At 34.9% G+C, this 21,269-nt stretch overlaps 1 protein-coding gene across 4 annotated transcripts in view; it reads left to right on the top strand.

Annotated features, from left to right (window-relative positions):
• The first annotated feature begins 9,010 nt into the window (after window positions 1-9,010).
• Window positions 9,011-21,269, top strand: part of pax5 (paired box 5) — a 158,544-nt gene continuing 146,285 nt past the window's right edge. For 2 of the 4 annotated variants that reach the window (XM_034035849.3, XM_034035847.3), the window contains exon 1: window positions 9,011-9,222. In XM_034035849.3, the coding sequence (XP_033891740.1) occupies window positions 9,177-9,222 (46 nt within the window). In that variant the 5' untranslated portion in view covers window positions 9,011-9,176. Of the gene's footprint in view, window positions 9,223-16,127; window positions 17,442-21,269 lie in introns of those variants that run through there. The other 2 variants (XM_059025908.1, XM_034035848.3) reach the window with 2 other exon arrangements.

The following is a 21,269-nucleotide window of genomic DNA, read 5'->3' as shown; positions in this document are numbered from 1 at the left end:
TCCCTTCCACATTCCATTATCAGTCCTCGTCTTCACACAATCACAGCACATGACCATTTTATACCACTTACAATCTTGCACTGGGAAACAAGCCAGCATGTTGCTGCCCTTTTTCTTATTACAGATAGGAAAGCAACAATAAATGCCAGCTGATTCTGAATAGTTTACCATGCGTGTAATGTTAGAAATACTATAGAAAAAACTGAATTCCATTCATCTGAAGGTTATATTTCCTGTAATAAATCTGGGATTTACCCTTTAACCACTCAGTATGTATTGCTAAATTAAGGAAAGTTTGGAATATTTATGCAAGTAATGGTTATTGAGAAAGTTAAAATATTACCATGGCTGTCTATAACTGTTGAGAATATGGGTTCTGTGTTTTTCTTGTGCTGGGAAAACCATTTTCATTTTGAATAGAGACCCCCAACTGAAAAGTGAGGCAGTAAAAACTATACAGCTAACTTTTTGTCTCAAACGTTACAGCAGGTGTACAAAATATAAAAAATACGTCCCATCCGGACATCTGTTTATCATCCACAGTCTGACGGTTTGGTGGAACATTTGAATCAAACATTAAAGCAGATGCTGAGACAATTTGTGAACCAAGAGCAGAAACATTGGGCAACGCTCCTTCCCTACCTCCTTTTTGCAGTGAGAGAGGTGCCGCAGAGTTCAACAGGGTTCTCCCCCTCTTGTATGGCCGACAGCCTCGCGGCATCCTCGATCTGTTGAGAGAGGGGTGAGAAGAGCACAAAGGCTCCAAAAATGTAGTGCAGCATGTGCTCCTACTCCGTGATTGCCTCTATTTGGTCGGTCATTTGGCCCAGGACAATCTAAAATCGGCTCAGCATCGGCAACAGCAGCATTACAACAAAAATGCATGTATTCTGACCTTTCGACCAGGAGACAAGGTAATGCTGCTTCTTCCAAAATCGGAATCCAAACAGTATGCTAAATGGCAGGGGCCATATGAAGTGATTCGGGCTATAGGGAAAGTGAATTATGAAATTCAGCAGCCCGATCACCGCAATGAGAGGGAAATTTACCATGTCAATTTATTGAAGCTCTGGAAGGCAAGGGAGGCCTACTTATAGCCCCAGGCAAGGTAGAGGATGATTTTGGACCCTGTGTAGAGGCCCCTAGCACACAGAGCATTCTGATGCAGGAACAGTTACTCATATGGTCATACAGTTACAGAGCGATCTGCGCAAGTTACTTGAGGAGTTCAAGGATGTTTTTCTGACTTGCCCGGCAGGACTAACCTTATTGAATATGACATCATCACTCCCCCAGGTACCACGGTTCGAGAGAGACCCTACCGGATCCCTGAAAGTCGACGAAGTGCGTTCGCAAAGAGGTGCTGGCGATGCTCGAACTTGGGGTGATTGAACCTTCCAGGACCGAGTGGTGCAGTCTAATTGTGATAGTCGCCAAAAAGGATGGCACCAACCACTTCTGCGTTGATTTCCGTAAGGTAAACGCTATTGCCAAGTTCAATGCCTACCCCATGCCTCGGGTCAATGAGCTTCTCAACAGACTGAAAACAGCAAGGTTCATCTTGACTTTGGACCTGACAAAGGGATACTGACAGATCCCCTTAACATGCAGATCACGTGAGACAACTGCATTTTCTACCCCTGATGGTCTGTTTAATTTCACAACCATGCCGTTTGGGCTACATGGTGTACCCGCTGCCTTTCACAGACTAATGGACCAGGTCTTACGCCCACATCATGAGTATGCAGCAGCGTATATTGATAATGTGGTTATCTACAGCTCCACCTAGCATCTGGCTAGACTCATGACCGTCCTGCAGTCTCTGAGGGTAGCCCGGCTGACAGCCAACTTGGGTAAATGTGCATTTGCCAAAGTGGAAACGCAATATTTGGGATTTATTATGGGAGATGGGCAGGTGAAACCCGTCGCCATCAAAGTCCAGGCTTTGATGGATGCGGCAATCCCAGAAACCAAGTCCCAGGTGAGGTCTCTCTTGGGGTTGGTCGGTTATTACAGACGATTTATCCCCGAGTATGCCACAGTGGTCAACCCTCTAGTGAACCTCACTACAAAGAGCACACCAAATTCAATTAAATGGACAGGAGAATGTCAGGGGGCGTTCCATACTATTAACAATGGGCCACTCAGACCTTACACTACTACCTATTGGGACATTCATTCAATCTCGTCACTGACCACGCCCCACTCAGATGGTTAAGCACGATGAAGGATAGCAACACCTGGATAACTCGTGGTATCTGGGGCTGCAACCCTTCATGTATTTGAAGGGTTGCAGCGAGTGAATCAATCCTAGTCAACAATCTCCCTCCTGATCTGTGAGGGTGCTGTAACAGGAACAGAGTGCCTCGTACTGGATGGTCTGGCAGTTCATTCCAGGGTCAGTCGGAAGCCAGCCATCCAGGAAGGGGGCGGAGTCACAATGCCCAAAGTCATTGCCCTAATGCGATACACAATGTGTCAGTCATGGATTGGAGGAGACGTGACTGAACTAGCTATCGCAGGGGGCGTGACTAAGGGTATAATTGGGGATGTGACGATGTAATCTGTTCCTTTGATGTGATTATGAGAAAGACCGAGAAAGGAAATGGACTGTGATAAGCGTATAGTGAGTGTTAAGTGTTTTATTTGTTTCTAACTGTCTGTGCATGTCATTATAGAAGGTTAACCTCCGGGAGCTGTAGCTAAACTGCCAGCAATTAAACCCAGACTTCACTTCATCACTGTGCACGTATAAACCTGTAAATCACCACTTTCACTAAGAGCACTCACTCTGGACTTGTGACCGTGTTGTGTTTGTCTTGTTTAGTTTATTATTATTTCGGGACTGAACCCCGTGGTTTGCCTGAGTGATACACATCGTTATGTAGAGCCAAGTATTATTATTTGTCAACAAATAAAGAGCTGCTTTTTCACTGTGAACTGTCTTGTGTCTGTCATTCCTGAGCACCGCATCACCACTGCACCTGTGCACTACAAACCACTTTGCCACTTTTTAAATAAACAGACTGTTCCTAACATGACTTAAATTGTTATGCAAATAAGTTCTTGAAATATCTAAAAGCTGAAGAACTATTGATAAGGGGAAGAACAGTTTAAACACCTCATGTCAAATCAGTACCCTCTTACTGTCCATATTGGCCTTTTGACAGTGTTGCGGAATGTGCTTCATTTTTTGTCCAATCCCAAACTTAGTATACTTAGCCCTGTATGCTGCAATAAAGTCACATAAAAGGTTACAGTGTATAGCAGTATTCAGAAGTGATGTTCTGGAAATCTTTGTAATACCACTATTCTAAATATTATACAACAGCACTCCCATTTTTTGTTTTACCACCAGTTTTTATTGGCTTGGAAGTTCCTTTATTACCTTACAAAAACTGGTGAGAATTTGTTTCAATGAGCTCATCCAGTTGATATTTCCACCTTGGGATGGGATGCTTTGGGTTTATGTAGCATCCCACCCCTCAGATGGGCATTAAATTCTCATATCACACACTACTTCACGCATTATTCTTTATGTAACACACCACAGGAATGCCATTATCCCTTAATTAGAAGACCACAGCAATGACAGCATAATGGATTTGGATTAGATTGCACTGTGGTCAAAGATTTCACTGTGGTCCTGGTACAGTACCACAATGTTACTGAAATAGTAGAAGGTACTGCAATGGATTACCAGAGATACCCGTGTAAAAATATAAAAATGTTACCATTCAACCAATGTAGCTGCCCTTATGCTACTATTGCCACTTAGCACATAACCATTGCATTGCAATTGTAATGTCACTGGTTCCTTTGTCATTGAAGAGTATTTGATAATGGATGTAGGAGGTTTTCCCACTTGGCAGTCCACAGACTGTAATCCTGTTACAACAGTGGTTAAAGGAGTAGTGTTACATGGCACTCAAAGGGTAAATGCCCTCTGCAGTTTCAACAGATCTGACAAACGCAGCTCGTTCCTGAGCTGAACACACCCTGCCATTCAGTCCTAGGTCTCTCACAAGCACAGACACTGGACCGATGAGAAAGCAGAATAACAGCGTCGTTTGAATATGTGGTCCATTAAAAACACAAATGAGTGGCTGTTAGATCTCAGTTGTCCATGAAGGGCATTTTAAATTGTCATGAGATTTTTTCACTAGAAGCAATGTTAAAGCCAGGCTGGGAAAAAGAGATTCACAAGTATCAAATGTTTATTTTCTAAGATCGTTTTTTGATAGTTTCAACTATTAAATTGCATTAAAATATTGATAGTTTTCCAAAAGTATCATCTACCAAACCAGCTGTGAGGTGGCTAATGGCTGTACTTGATGATTCTAGACAAAGGAGCCTGAGCTTTTCTAGAATAGTAAACCATGTAATTGGAGAGAGAGAGAGAGAGAGAGAGAGAGAGAGAGAGAGAGAGAGAGAGAGAGAGAGAGAGAGAGAGAGAGAGAGAGAGAGCTGATCATAGTTTCCACACAATGTTCTTGAAGGCAAGTTATTGATCTGAATACAGGCTACATACCTATTACATTGGTTTATGGGCTATGAATGTTGACTTGTTAACTACAAAAACATTTTGGAAATAATAAGAAAAATCTATCTAATAAATAACAACACGGTTTGTATTACATTAAAGAGTATTATGTTATTTATTGTACACCTTTTAATTATGGTAAAAGATGATGGTTAAAATAAAAAAAAATGTATTTGACTTTATTTGAAATAAGGGTGTCATTATAAATGACTGATTATTTAAAAAAATGTTATTAATTGATTGATATATTTACTGTTAGGCAGATACCTTGATAAAACGGCCTCTTGGTGTCACTAAAATTACCTGTGAAAATGCACATTACTTGAAATTCTATGTCTACAAACATTCTCCAACATTTAAAATAAACATGTCTATATACGTAACACATTCTAGAAGATTAGTAAATAAGTAGAAATGATTCAAGGATTCAATAGTCGTGGAATGTACCTAGTAAGGGTTAAGGAAGACAAAATCTGAATTATTGAAATATATAGTAACAATTGTTAATGAACTAGAATATATTACACCATGAAATGGTTAAAGAAAAAAGTTTGTTGTTACTTTGCTCGCTGGTCCTGGTACCATCTTAAGAAAGAGCTCAAACGTTCCTGGCACGATTTTAAGTTTAACAAAAAGCTTGATGTCTGGATAATGTAATGTTTTAACTGAGCGGTGTGTGGATGAGATGTGATTTTTATGTTTATTGGCTGTCTTCTTGGCCAGGTCTTATTTGTAAAAAAAAAAAAAAAGTGTGGAGAGAGAGAGAGAGAGAGAGAGAGAGAGAGAGAGAGAGAGAGAGAGAGAGAGAGAGAGAGAGAGAGATTTTGTTATGATGTAATTTAGTTGATAGTTAACGCACCACTATTCCTTTCTATTTAAACCTTCAGGCATCATGATATTGAGTCTATTTATGCATTTATTTTCCTTTATTTTTCTGATTTGTACATTATCTAATTGTATTTCTTCGAAAGCTAGGTAGGTCATTCATGCTATGTTCATTTTATGTAAAGTGTTGAACTATTGGTTTATTTATTTCTTATATATATAACACAGTGGAAATGTAAATAGCACATAGGCCCATATGGAAATGAAAAACTCCATCCGCAAAAGTTTAATTTGCTTATAATGTATTCCACATTTCACATACTTCACGTACACATTTCTTCACAAAAATCTGTAAGAAACAATTTTTTAAATCAAACGTGAACTCGTTTACTTCCAAAACCATTTAACACACACATTTAATTATTTTATTATTATTATTTCAAAATATTTTTTAATTATATGAAAACAAAGATTATAATTAAAACTTTAAAGCAAATATAGGCCTCTCCCTAAGCAATGTAAAATATGCTTTATATTCATCGGTTAGCACACATTTCTATATGAAAAAAAGGATGGCCTAAAAAACAGTAATGGACCTACTTTATACAATTCGAATACTGCTGTGTTTTTTTTGTTTCTTTGTTTTTTTTGTCGCTGGCGTTTTTTTTTTTATTTAGTGATAAGTTTCAGAATTGAAAAATGCATTTACAGAAAGCTGTATATATATATTCATTCGTTTTGTATCAATCGCATTGTCTTTTTGGTTCTATTTTTCATTTCGTACCAGAACATAAAGTCACTCGAAGCAACATGACCACATTCATTTGGATTAATTAGGTATTTTAGTATGTTGTACTTTTTTTAGACAGTTCCATTGTCTTCAACAGTCTTGTAATTACACTTCCTAAAGATCCATATACTTCTACATTACATAATATTGTTTATTTATTTGTTTTGCACAATACTTGCAGTACAGTAATTAATTCAGATTTAAATAGGATCCATACTGAGGTTATGTTTACTACAATGACTAACAGAATCTACTGTAAATCTTAAAGGCTGTTTAAGAATTCAATGCAAATTATTAAGACAATCATCATGACGTACCTATATGAACATATAGGCAAACAAAATATTTTATACATTTTTATACTGAGCTTAATTTAAAAACACACACACACACACACACACACACACACACACACACACACACACACACACACACACACATATATATATATATATATATATATATATATATATATATATATATATATATATATATATATATAGGAACTGCTATTGTTTTTCCGTTCTCATCTTAAGCGCAATTAATAACATTGATTTTAGATCACAACACAGAACTATACTGGCCAATATGAAAAATTCTCAGAGAGAGGAAGTGTTGTAACTTGCCTTGGGCCATGGGGACCAAATTGCTTGTCAGTGTAACAGGGCGCCGTATTTACTGTTTGACTGATGTTTTAAATTTACATTATTTAATACATTTACATGGCTTTATCTCTATACTGTCCAGAAAACAATACGCAAACTGTGGCATTGGGAAAGTTATGCAGGTATCTTCATCAAACGGATACACAGAAGTCTATTCTGATATTATCTATTTTATTTATTAATTTTTAATAACTGTGAATATTTAACATAAATGTAGTTAACTGTAATAACGTACACGGGCTACCTAACTTCTTGTGAATTAACATGTTTTTCCAAAAACATATAATTGTGCTAAGCAATAAAACGAATACTGTTCAGTGTAATCGTTGATGGATCAAGTACAAACTACTTCAAGGAGTCGTTTAGTTCTTATCAGATAAAACTGAAATACTGAAAATGAATCTTTTGTTTTAGCTTAAATTCCACGTTGTATTTATTGTGGTATATTTTCTCCTCATATTCACTGTCATGCTGGCACAAATTTAATAAACTTTGTTGGGAGTGTAAATTAAAAACATTTGTTCACGGGCTTTTAAAGTGTGTTGACGCGACATTTAAGTAAACGTGTCACCTGAATAATAACTTTCTACTGGGATTTTAAATATGGAGTAGCCTATATTTCAGTTTCTTTAAAACGTGTTTTAAAGTGATGTTCCGAACACACTTAAAGGACCTGCGAATATTACTTTTTGTAGTATCAAATTGTTGTGAATGTGTAGCCATATTAATTGGTTGCTATACATAAAAAAATAAAAAAAGGAATCACCATTAAATCCAAAGAAACCCCATTGATCATTTAGAACCCAATTTTACCAAAAGAAAAAAAAAACTGTTAATACCAACATAGTGTTTTTTTAATTAAGTCTAAGTTCCGTTTATTTTGGCAGTTGTTTGATTTTAGCAGGTGGGGAGGAAGACGCTTTTTTAAATAGATATGCCTACGTTTATTCGAAAATTCGTATTTATCAGTAAACTCAGCTGAAATGTGGTTTGCAACTCCTCCATGTAGATTATTGTGTGTGTGTATATATATATCTCCAACAAGTACCTGTAGAATGGTTTAAAGTTTGCATTATTGTATTCAGTTGAATAGCGCCACAGCTTTTTATTTTCACAGTACAGGTGAATTAAAAAAAGAGGGTGGGGGTGGGGGGGCTTTATCTGGTTATAGATGTACCCGATGCATCGTTTCTTTATCTGTTTTTAGATTTACCTGATGAATCGTTTCTTTATCTGTTTTTAGATTTACCTGATGAATCGTTTCTTTATCTGGTTTTAGATTTACCTGATGAATCTTATAATAAAATCTTGAAAAATAGTCGGCTGTCTATACTTTCAGAAACAAAGATAAAAAAAAACACCTTTAATACATGCATACATTACAAAAAAAATATTTTGTTAGAGAGTTTGGCATTTTGTAGATGACTGTAATCCAAAGTCATCACACGATGAACTTGAATGTGTGGATAATTTACAGATGACATGCAAAGGGTTACATATCAGTGTATAGTTGCGTTTTTTTAATTATTTTATTTTATTTTTTCAAAATACAAAGAACGTGCAATATGTTATTTTCAAGAATAAGATATTAACAGCACTATAAGACAACACATTCGGAAAGACCGATTTTAGAGTATCACACTCCTTATAGTTTATGAAGGTAAACGTGTACAGTCAGTAAAATATTGATAGGCTATCTGTATAATTACATTCATATTAGATATACACGGGTTGCAGCTCCTATGCTCCATATTTGACTTCAATGCACTTTGTCTGGATCATTTGGACTGGAAAAAAATGGAACTTAGGCCTACATGTGCCCCTACACAAAGTGATAACACTCCACATTGGACTGATTCATGTTTGTAATAGTCTTTGTTGCAAATACTAGATTCTAGAAAAGTAACCCATTTTCACAGGCCACACTACAAACAATAGCAGGTCTGGAAGAAGACAAAGAAAAACAGCAAGAATAAAAACTAAAAAGAAAGTTAAAGAAAGAAAAAGTTACAGTTAAAGAAACTAAAGTCTAATTCGGTAACAGGTGCAGAATTTTGGGGGGTTTGGCTGTGTCTGGGGACATCTTGTGATGTTTTAGAGAACAGGACATGATCTCACATTGCGAGAAGCTCTTTAGTTCCTTAATCATTTCACGGTTCTTTCAGAGGCTTTTTTCCACCTAAAACGTTTAGTTTCAGCTCAGTGATCAGCCGCAAAAGCTCGACAGGGAGCGGAAGAGTCGAATTATTTCAACCTGCAACTAGCACAAAGCTGTTTACCAAAAAAAAAAAAAAAAAAAAAAGCTGGAAACTTTTTTCCCCTCTATCCTTTACTGCTAGTGCTGAATACCAGAATGGAGTTAGAGAAAATCAACCCAACACACAGGACTGGCAGATCAGGTAGGGCACCAAACTGTTTAACGCAAGTATTGTATTTTTTTTTTTTTTTTTTTTTGGAAAACAGTGGCAGCGACCCAAGCATATCAGTCATTTAGCCTTAATAAACGACATGTTGGTACAAACAATTAATTAACAGCAACATATTGAGAACCATGGCCATATGTTTTTCTTTTTTTTGTGTGTGTGGTTTAGTTTGTGTCTTGGGCTGATTAATGAGGGGTTTTTCATTATGTACACTGAGCAGGCTAAATCAGGGTTTATGGTTTAACGTTTATATCACATTGTTTTTTGGAAGCGTTTAATGAAATAACAGAGTGGTTTTAACATGTGTTATATATACTTATTGAAACTGTATTTGTAATACGCATCCAAGATCCCAGTGTTGATAGCTTCATCCATGTACTGAAGGATAAAGTCGACCCTCCTTATGTAACACCAACAATATAATGAATGGTATAACGATTGCATAAAATATACTGTGTTTAATATTATTAAGATTCAGCATAATACATAGATAAACGACCAGTCAGCATCAATTTGTATTTAAATATTTAATCAACTTCAATGGCAGAAGCTGTTTAAAGGGCGGTTTAAAAACGTTTAGTTAATTTTCACATCACGTCCCTGGCTTAGATGTTTTAATCCACTTAATTCATGAAAGAAAAAAAAAAATCAATAGTCGTTATTAGTTAAATCAAGTGAAGAATTGTTCAATCGATGGACAGTTCTGGGTTCTCTCGTGGAGATGTGCAGGGATATGGGCCATGGCAGATGTATTTGCTATGCTGTTTCATAATGGAGAAGCAGGTAACTGAAGTGCCGCTTATACTAATGTTGTTGTTTATATCAAAACAGTAAGCTTTAGTTACCTCTTGGTTTGATATTGATAATACAAAATATATAATTTAACTTGTTGGATCAGATAAATCATTTGTTCAGTAGGGCCTAGGAATAAGCATCAATTCATAGCCCTGTTAATTCAGATTGTAAAATCATTTCTTATATGCGTATGGCAGTGTAATAGCTGGCTTTTGGTAGGGCTAAAATATCATGAGATTTACATTTAGCACACTATTTTAGAGATCCGTTTCATTAAGATCAAATGCTTTATTTTTGTGGTATGCTTTCGGTTTTTGGAATACATTATATAACTTTGGTTGTAAAATTGCTCTCAAAACCGATAACCGTTTAACATATCGACGTTAAAAAATAAAATTAAATTAAAAAAAACACACAAAAAACAAAAACAAAATGCAAACAAAGCAAAAAGAATGTGCAGGCACATTACTTAAGAAGTTGTATTACCGCTTGTAGCCTATCGATTTAGTATGCGTCCAGAGACACCATGTAACCCGTTGTTGAATGAAGCATATACAGTATATAGGCAACATGACTATCTTTAGATAGAGGATCAAGACTATAGATTATTTATCGGATATAATCTATTTTTTTCTACAGTTGCTATTTTGATAGCCGGCTGAGATAAGTATGTCATTTAAAACGTATCAAAGAACGGTTCAAAGTGGTGTGAAATGTGTTTAACATGTTAGAAAAAATCACCTTTGAACTGCTGAAGTCAGAAAAAAATATGTAATTTTATTTTTAACGTCACTTTGCCTTTGAAGGTGTTTTTAATGTTGTTTTAATATGTTTTTCATCTCCTGCTTTCAATCACCAGCAAAAAAAAAATAAAATAAAAAAATAAAATACCCACGTCCATATTTGGTTTTTCGGATTTTGAATGGTACGCTATTGACCAAACCGGGTTGTCAAGCACTTCTATAGAAAAACAATAATATCTCAAAAAACACGAACATAAAAAAAGGTTTTGTTTCATGTGTCATATGTTCTTTTTATGGCATCATTTTTTAAAAATAAATTTCCATGGGGGCACAAACAACCAAAGGAATAATATACAACAGTAGACTATTTCCTTTTGATATAGGACTAAACAGTGCTATTGTCACATCTACACGGAGTAGGCCTATACACTCTGGTTTGCTTGTCCCTTAAGTTTCGTAAGATTTGAAGTGTTTGTGTGAGTGGGTGTTTTCAGGGCACAGAAAGCGCACCATGCGTCTAAATGCCTCTTGCTTAATGTATGTTCCCAGATATAGCTCGGTAAGAATAAAGCAGTGCTGATAGAAATTAGCCTCTCGGTGCCTGACATGACATTGAATTTAGGCCAGTCTGCTACAGGAGGTGCTTTTTCTCAGTGACCCGCGAAATAATCTATAGAATTGTTTACTTTCAACTGATCTCACTGTCAGACTTTTTCCATATTCACAATATTAAAATACATTTCCAATACACACACACACACACACACACACACACACACACACACACACACACACACACATTCAGCTAAAGGGATATGGATTTTTAATTATGCTTACAGTCAGTCGGCGTATAATAAAACACTTATTATACATATAGGTCTATATATACACGACTACTGTACTGGAGGATATAAGATCTTGCGTTGGATATTTATTTGATTTGTAAAGTGTTTTATTGTTAATGCTATATATCCATGGCCCTTACACAAGCATTTGCAATTTTACATTATTATTCGGTATATGAAATGGGCAAAATATATTTTATAAATATTAATTTATTTACAAATGATTTGTATGGATTTTTAAATAAAACGAAACCAGGCAGAAGGAAATGTGTGTGGTACAGGTGCCTTACAATATTTTCATTATAAACTGATAAACTTATTTTAAATTGAATTAGGTATTTTTTAAAATATTACAATTCTTGTGTTTCCCACTTTGGTTTTATATTGAACCCATTATGTAGAACATTAATAAACAAGAGTAAAAAACAAACATTCAATATGCTGTGTAGAATTGCCAGATTACTGTATTTTCTACAACATCCAAATCTTTACAAGGCCTTTATTTTTTTGTCAGTCTAGTGTAAATAGTGCAATGCAGTAAACGTGTCCTTTCACAAGTTGTGAATATATGTACATTGCAATAAGCCGGTATTAGATGACAACAAATTTAAATATATGACAACCAAATAAAACACAAATTGCTGATGGCTTACATGTTGGGATTCATGCTGGTATACATAGTTTATCTAATAAATGTACAGCTATGGTCAAAAGTGTTGCATCACCCTATAGAATTAACTCATTTTGCTTCATAAAGTCGAGTGAAACGTTAACATGAATAATGTTATATTAACATATTGAATTACATACCGCTTTGTAGTTTTCCCATATACTTAACGAAAAACTGACAAATTAAAAAAAATGTGACATTTTGAAATCTAACATGAAATATTGTACTACTATTGTGGCTTCCAGTAGACTTCTGCGATATCATTTTGTAGTTTCTTTGATTACATGATGTTAAATAAAAGATCTAAATTATGTTCATATAGTTTTTTTTTTCTTTAATTATTCCTCGATCCTAAAATTATAGGTAGTGCAAAACGTTTGGCCATAGCTGTATTGCAGAAGGGCCAATATTTATCCAAAAGAAATGTATCCTGACATTTTAAATAAGTAAATAAATAAATAAATAAATAAATAAATAAATAAATAAATGAGTCATTGCATTTCTACTTCCAATTAATTAAAGTGAAAACAAAATACTGAAAAATAATCCTTAGGGAAGTGAAAGAAAGAAAGAAATAAATAAATAAATAAAGAAAGAAAGAAAGAAAGAAAGAAAGAAAGAAAGAAAGAAAGAATGTTTTGAATGACATGTTTGGTGTCAACACCCCCTACTGGCTATTCTTGTTACAGCACTGAAGTTCGAAGGGAGAACTATTCCATGGTAAATAGTAAAAGAGCACTGAACAGCAAAAGGATGTTTTTGGCACCATTTTTCAGAAGTCTGGAACAGGTTCCTACCTAAAAAGCGTTTAACTTGCTTCTCATTTTTTAGTAGCCCACCTTTTTATTGCAGAATCCATACTTGGCACAAATTATATGTATAGACTGTACAAATCTGATGAACAACTGTTTGTCAACACAATGCAAGGTCAAATAGAAATTAAACCATTGGAAGATTTTTAGTTTTATACTACGCTAATAATTGCGTGTTTCGGCTTATAGCGCACTCCAAAACCAAAAATTGAACACGATGACCTTGAAACTTGACATAGTGCATGATAAGCTTATCCAAACTGATCGGCCGTTTTTCTTTTTTTCTTTTTTTTTTTAGCGAATGTAACAATCATGATATTTATAACACGACGATCCATATTTTAGGCCCTCAATTTGAAAAGGGTTTAATTTTAAAATCAGATGATTCATAAACGTATGGTCTTCCAAATCAATTCTAACAAAGTTTAAACAATTTATAAAGGGACACTATCGTATTCAGAATCTCGGAAATCTCTCACAAGATGTGAGTTTATTTATGTTCTTTGTTTTAAGTAGGCCGATACGTTTTATTTTCAGTCAAATAGTCTACATATACTAAGCACGTGTAGCTAATGAAGCTCATAATTTGAACTTGGTCCTTTCAACCGACAATTGCATTTGTATACAGTACAGTACTGCCTGGAATATGTCTTCTGATCTTCTGGTTTTATATCTTACATTATTATATGCCTGAATAATAAAATATTTGTAACCTGAATGATACATTTTTAAAACAATGTTTTATAGGCCTGTGCGTTCATTTCAGCTTTGATGTATGCATGCGGTGTGGTTTCACTGCAGTATACCTGAAATTGATTTCCTTCACCATTTTATGTTCGACAATACTTAAGCGTTATACATTAATTACGATTAAACAAATGCAAAGCAGCTGACCCAACGTGACGCAGCAGGCTATAACCAATTAAAAATGCAAAGCAGCCGACCCAACGTGACGCAGCAGGCTATAGCCAATTAAAAATGCAAAGCAGCCGACCCAACGTGACGCAGCAGGCTATAGCCAATTAAAAATGCAAAGCAGCTGACCCAACGTGACGCAGCAGGCTATAGCCAATTAAAAATGCAAAGCAGCCGACCCAACGTGACGCAGCAGGCTATAGCCAATTAAAAATGCAAAGCAGCCGACCCAACGTGACGCAGCAGGCTATAGCCAATTAAAAATGCAAAGCAGCCGACCCAACGTGACGCAGCAGGCTATAGCCAATTAAAAATGCAAAGCAGCTGACCCAACGTGACGCAGCAGGCTATAACCAATTAAAAATGCAAAGCAGCCGACCCAACGTGACGCAGCAGGCTATAGCCAATTAAAAATGCAAAGCAGCCGACCCAACGTGACGCAGCAGGCTATAGCCAATTAAAAATGCAAAGCAGCCGACCCAACGTGACGCAGCAGGCTATAGCCAATTAAAAATGCAAAGCAGCCGACCCAACGTGACGCAGCAGGCTATAGCCAATTAAAAATGCAAAGCAGCCGACCCAACGTGACGCAGCAGGCTATAGCCAATTAAAAATGCAAAGCAGCCGACCCAACGTGACGCAGCAGGCTATAGCTAATTAAAACTGGAGATATGTATTCATGTTCCAATCAGTCAAGAAGTCTTGTTTTCATGCTAAAAAAAAAGTCTAAAGTTAAACTCAATTGAACCAAACAAGTTTGTTTTATAGGAGGCTGTAACCAGGAGGTCTCCGGTTCAAATCCTTGCTCGCTTACTCACTGTATAACTCTGAGCAAGTCACTTAACCTCCTTGTGCTCTGTCTTTCGGGTGAGACGTTGTTGTAAGTGACTCTGCAACTGATGCATAGTTCACACACCCTAGTCTCTGTAGGTCGCCTTGGATAAAGGCATTTGCTAAATAAACAAATAATAATAAACAGCACACAGTGTTTGAAGTAACAAATATAATAATGCGGTTTACTTTTCCCTTTTGTTAACAAAAATGAAAAAAGAATAAACTGATGTTGGACCATGATAACATGCCAACATATTTTTTGTGTGTGTTTGTGATCAAATTAGTGTTGATTTACTTAATCTGATTAAAACATATTACATTTCGAACTGATCTGTTACGTTTAAGACAAAACCTATAACCATACACATTGAATAATATTATAACATCAAAAATTAAATGAAAAGTAATTAACAATTTAACATAAAAGCACGTTTTGGAGTTCATATGTTTAGCAGTGCCGTGTATTCAGATTTTATTTTCAAAATAATAACACTATTTTCATCCATGTTATTTTTTTTCTTGTAAACGGATTATTCAGATGTATAATTATTTTATTTTTCAGCTTTATGTTGTTGAATGTGTTTTATCATTTGGGCTATTGCAATCATGCCATTAGCTTATGCATACATTGCTCCTTGTAATTATGTATCAATTAACTTTTTTCATCACTTAACATTATCAGAGTGGTTCTTAAATAAATGATTAATTAATGTATTTATTGTATTATTTTTTAAAGCAATTTTTCTGAAATAAATCAAATAAACTTAAGTATGTGCATCTGTCAAAAACGGTATATATATATATATATATATATATATATATATATATATATATATATATATATATAACGTGTATTACTTTTTAAAATCCTCTTGTTTGCTGTAAGCTAGTGAATTGATTTTAATATTTTATGATATACTATAAATGAACAAAATAACGTATGAGCTGAATGAATGAAACATAAACTGAAAAAAGGAAGGCAGCAGTCCTGTGTTGGATTTCTTCGTGACAAAATTTAAAATGCGATCATTTATCTGAGATCCCGTGAATCATCTCATTTGTCAATGGAGCATTCTTACAAGAAATCCCCGCCCACTAAAAATGTAGTGGTCGTCTTTAATACACCAATCAACATCTATCCCGCCTTAAAATTGTTCATTTTACAGACGATTGGGGGCGAGGAAAGAGCGCGTGTTTTTTTATTGGTGGCTCTCGCCTAATTGACGGCTTGTCAAAGACAGCATCCTCGCTCCAGAGGCTGAGCCCCAGGCGCTGTCCACATGAGAGCTGGTTCTGAAACTGCAGTTTGCACTGTGAATGTGGTATAGCCCGAAGGCACAGCCACATACCAACTCCATACGCTTGTTTGCACCGCGGGAATCATAGAAATATTTGCATGAAGAACAATAAATCTTGCATTTCACCGATTTCATCAAAGGCGACTGAGCACTATTCCTCAATAACTGAGCTATCTGAAGGTTGTACAGTGGATTACTTTCATTTTAAGACACTGCAAAGCCGGAGAAACTTAACCCATGCTTTTGATTTACTAGAAACAGGTTTGAAATACTTCTAAATACGTGGATTCCCCAGGTTGTGAATGATTCCCGTTTATTTATTCAACACATTCGTTATATCTTCGGTAAAAAGCAGGTGTTGGAAAGGACATTCCAATGGAGTTCCAGCACATTTAAGGAACTTGAATGTGAAGTGCATGTTGTATATACCGTACAACACAACGGATTTTGATTGTAAACTTTTACGTGCAAATATGGATTATTATACATAAGTCATAGATAGTGTTTGTTATTTATTTTCAATGGAAGTATTGGTATTTTGAAACACTTCGACTATCTGTCTTAAATTCACAACGATCCGGCAATAGACCTGGGCATTGCTTCGAGGTCCTCCACACTTCAGAGCCACCGATATAACATCCAAACACAGCGACGCGAGAACTTTGTCAATTCATCTGCCCCACATGCTTCTTTCAGGTGTGCTTAAAAGAATCCACGTCACCGAAACAGTTGGGGAGTAGTGGTGGACACGCAGATAGTGAAACCAGTGAACTCACAGCAAGAACTGCCGTTCTATTGCCAAACAGACAATAGTCTAAGGGATTTCAACAATTTCGGTGGGCCTGTTTCAAATTGTAACAACAGCGTCAAGAAAGAATACTGAGAAACGATATTGTTCTTATAGAGACATTGCCTCTTCTTATTCGTCAGACAAACAGAGCATTTCAGATTAATTATTGCGTCTTATATCCCACGGTGATATCGTTTTTTTAATTATTATTATTATTATTATTATTATTATTATTATTATTATTATTATTATTATTATTATTATTATTATTTACGATTAAATACCACAATATTCCTGGTTATTTCAATACATTATTACCACATTGGATCTTAGCCATCAGTACAGGAAGGAAGACTTTTGAAGGCAGTTGGTGTGTTGTCTCTGTTGTCTGATTTGAAAGGTTGGGAAGGAGTTGCTATCCCATCCGAAGGCTTTCTATAGACTTCTCTGATGGAAATACACTGTAAACACGACCCGTTTGCAGCAATGCATAGTAAGTAGGCGGCTTTTTAATTTAGCTGGAATTTAGGATTGATCTAACCCCCCTCTTTGCTTATTTGCAGATCATCGTGTGTATAAAGTACAGTATTTTGGTGAACGGAGCTCATGTTCTGCTTGTTAGCATTAACTGGGAGCCGCAATACGCAAGAGCCGCAGCGAGCTTGCCCTTATATTCAGTGAACAATATTAAATGGTTAAAATAATACTAAACTGTTTAGACTTATTGCAGTGCTGTATTGCACCTAGGTGTTACTGAATACTTTTCATACTTTGCAGTTTGTACTAATAGATTTAAAGAAATAATAATTTCCACGAGTTTCACAACTGACATTATTCTACATGATGCAGTATGCTAAACTTGTGATCTTCGTTTTAGACTAAAATATATATTTTAATAATATATATTTTTTAAAGTGAACTATATAATATTAATTGTTATAATATGTCTTGATAAAACTTGACAGGATTTAATCAAGTTTCCTCTTTTTAAGCAAATATATGCATAGTTAAATTAAAGCAGACTCAAATGCCCATTGTATGCATTGAATGTAAATGTGTATGTGTGTGTGTGTGTGTGTGTGTGTGTGCGTGTGTGTGTGTGTGTGTGTGTGTGTGTGTGTGTGCGTGTGTGTGTGTGTGTGTGTGTGTGTGTGGTGTGTAGGTGTAGGTGTAGGTGTGTATATATAATCAAGTAAACAGTCTTAAAAGTGGTATTCAGAGACAAGTTAATAGCTTGGGAAAATATGTTTGAAATGTATCACAAGGTAACAAACCTTAGTAATTCATTTTCTTATGGAGAAAGAGAACATGGTAATTTTGGGGATGTATTTATTGTAGATATATTTCTGTCACATATAAATAAAACACCATTAGGTGGTGGACAGAGATTTATATGTATGTGTGCCTGTGTCTTCATATTCCATTAAATCTATTGTACAAATATATATATATATATATATATATATATATATATATATATATATATAATCTCTGGTATGGTTTAGGGTATTATTTCTTTAAAAAAAAGATAGTCCTGTATGTTATTTTTTTAAGCACCATACAACATGTTCTGCCAGTGATGGCGTTTTAAGGTAACACGGTTTGTGTAAAATGTGTTTCTCGAGATTTGTTGTGCTTGACAGAGTTTGGGAAGATTTGTCCATTTACACGGCGTTATGTGAAATGACATTTGCTCTCATGGTGAGTTAAACGCTGGATTAGACATACAGATTTCAAAAAGCTAGAACTAATCACATTTCCTTTTAAGTTCAGCCTTTTCAAATATCAAAGTACTGATTTAGAGGCATAGCATACAGGTTACAATATATTAACGCAGCAGATTCATTTGGAATACTAAGATGGGACTCACAACAAGAGTCAAAATAATATAACAGGGAAAACTATAATAAGAAAAGTGAAAAAAAACAATACAAAGCATAGGAAATGTTGAAGTATATACATTTGCGTGGCTCATACTTTTTTTTTTTTTTTTTTTACATCATCAATATAATAATATCCTACACTATTATTATGTAATCCAATAGGTTTACTTTAATTGCTGTAACATTTCTTATTAGAAGGAGATATTTTCGTTGAGGACTCACATTATGAGCTCCCAAAGTACAACTGTAAAAACATGTGTTAAAAATGAGTCTGCGTTAAAAAAAAAAAAAAAAAAAGAAGTCACGATTTTTATTAAAGGACAACTTAACCGTTGGACGTAAAGAATTGGACTATGCTTAATACTCCATCCCCAAGGTGGTTAGGACTAGACTGAAACACAACTACAATTATTGAAAAAATGTTTTATAAATGCACTGTATAGAAAAAGAAAAGATTAAAATAAATGTAAAATATATGTTTTGTAAAATAACATTTTTTTTTACCTGGCCCAAATGAACAAATAATTGTACATTCATGTCTTAATATCTGGTTGACTACATTTCTAGCTATTGGGGAGTGTATTTGCTTATTGTTATTTATTCAAACTGTTTTTAAAATAAACGATATATATTATCGCTTTGACCCTTATGTAGCTAGGCTACTTTAATGTATACAAACCACGAAAATACATGCGTGGCAATTAAATCGAAACCAAAATATATATTTTAAACCTTTCTGTAAAATAAAAACTGAAACATATACTCAGCATACCCGTTTGTATAAACATAGAATCGGGGTAGCCCTTTGTATAAACAGAGAATCAGGGTACCCCCTTTGTATAAACATAGAATCGGGGTAGCCCTTTGTATAAACAGAGAATCAGGGTACCCCCTTTGTATAAACAGAGAATCAGGGTACCCCTTTGTAGAAAGCATGACGTGAAACTTATTATTATTATTTTGTTTCTTATATACCTTTTAATTAGTCTACAGTTTGATTAAGTGCGATACCTTAATATTATACCCCCAAACCCGTTAAACATATTTTATTGTTGACTTGTTATTCTTAGTTTGTTTAAGTGTGTGGTTTTTTATGTCTGTTTTTGACCGTATCTGCTAAAAAAAAAAAAAAAAGAAAAGAAAAAAAAGAAAAAAAGAAAACACTTTGTACAGTCCAAAACGTTGAGTAAAACAATCTAAAACCTGGGCTATTTGCGAATTTGAGGGTTTGATAGGAACCCAACTCCTTTTACATGAAAATAACATCTCGACGCTCTGTCTTGTCTTAAGACGCAGAGACCGCATTTTATTTTGGGAGAGAAGATGACAGTTAATATCCCTTGCAGATCTCGCTGTGTGTTTTGACTGCAAATACGTATTTTATGTATATATGCATGTGTACACGTTTCTATGTTATTCGACGCTCTTGGTTTTAAAGTTCAGAAAAGTAAAAAGTAAATAAATAAGAATAATTAAAATTAATATACAGTGCTGTGAGACAGATTCACCATTTCAATTTGTGGCCTTATTTGAAAGCAATCCAAGCTGTACCCTCGGCTCAGTTTGGTAAAATCTCGATTTATTATTATTATTATTATTATTATTATTATTATTATTATTATTATTATGCATTTTCATTGTTTGAGCTTATTTGATTAGTTTGTTTGGTGTTAGCATCACTCATTTTGAAAAAGGTACACGCAATGTTTTATATTGTCTGTCATGAATGACGCATATAGAACGCTCACAGCGAATAAATCAAGCTTTTCAAACTTGTAAATAAGAAAAGGTAAAGTGAACTTAAATAAGCAAACAAAAGTATAAATAGTTGTCATTTGATGTTTTTAAATCTATATGCTATATCCTCCATTGGTTCACTTTGGTCATAAGGCTAAATAAACTTCAGCAGCATTTAATTAGCACTGATGCGAAATCATATATATTTTTAAAATGTATTATTCTTGTACGGTTTGCGATTTAGTTATGCATACACACCTGTATAATTTGTTTAAAAAGATTTAACCAAATGTGTAATTGGCTATCCGTATATTAGGCCTATTCTAAAATTTCTCAGTTCACTTGCGCATTCCATTAAATGAATGCAGCAACACATGTACAATTGATAAAAACGTGCATTGTATAGTATAAATAATATACCCTGAACGCTATTTCCATTCTCTCCATTGCAGAATATTAAAAACGAGACTGATTCAGTATTACAGTGAAAAAAAAACTAATGCAAGAAAGAAGTGCTACAGGATTCATATTTTGTCAGTTATTACTTTCTAAAATTAAGCAAGTGCATACACTTCTAATCCAAACATCTATTAAAAGCGTCTTATCCGGGATGCTAAGGGAATTTAATTAATACAGAATGGGATATAGGAGTCTATGTCATGGATGTGTGAACAGAGGTGTTTTCAAATATACATGCAATT

The sequence above is a fragment of the Acipenser ruthenus genome, chromosome 1 (genome assembly GCF_902713425.1).
Source record: "Acipenser ruthenus chromosome 1, fAciRut3.2 maternal haplotype, whole genome shotgun sequence".
In the NCBI taxonomy this organism is placed as follows: domain Eukaryota; kingdom Metazoa; phylum Chordata; class Actinopteri; order Acipenseriformes; family Acipenseridae; genus Acipenser; species Acipenser ruthenus.
The sequence above is the reverse complement of the archived record's forward strand: the minus strand, read 5'-3'. Positions and strand labels throughout refer to the sequence as shown.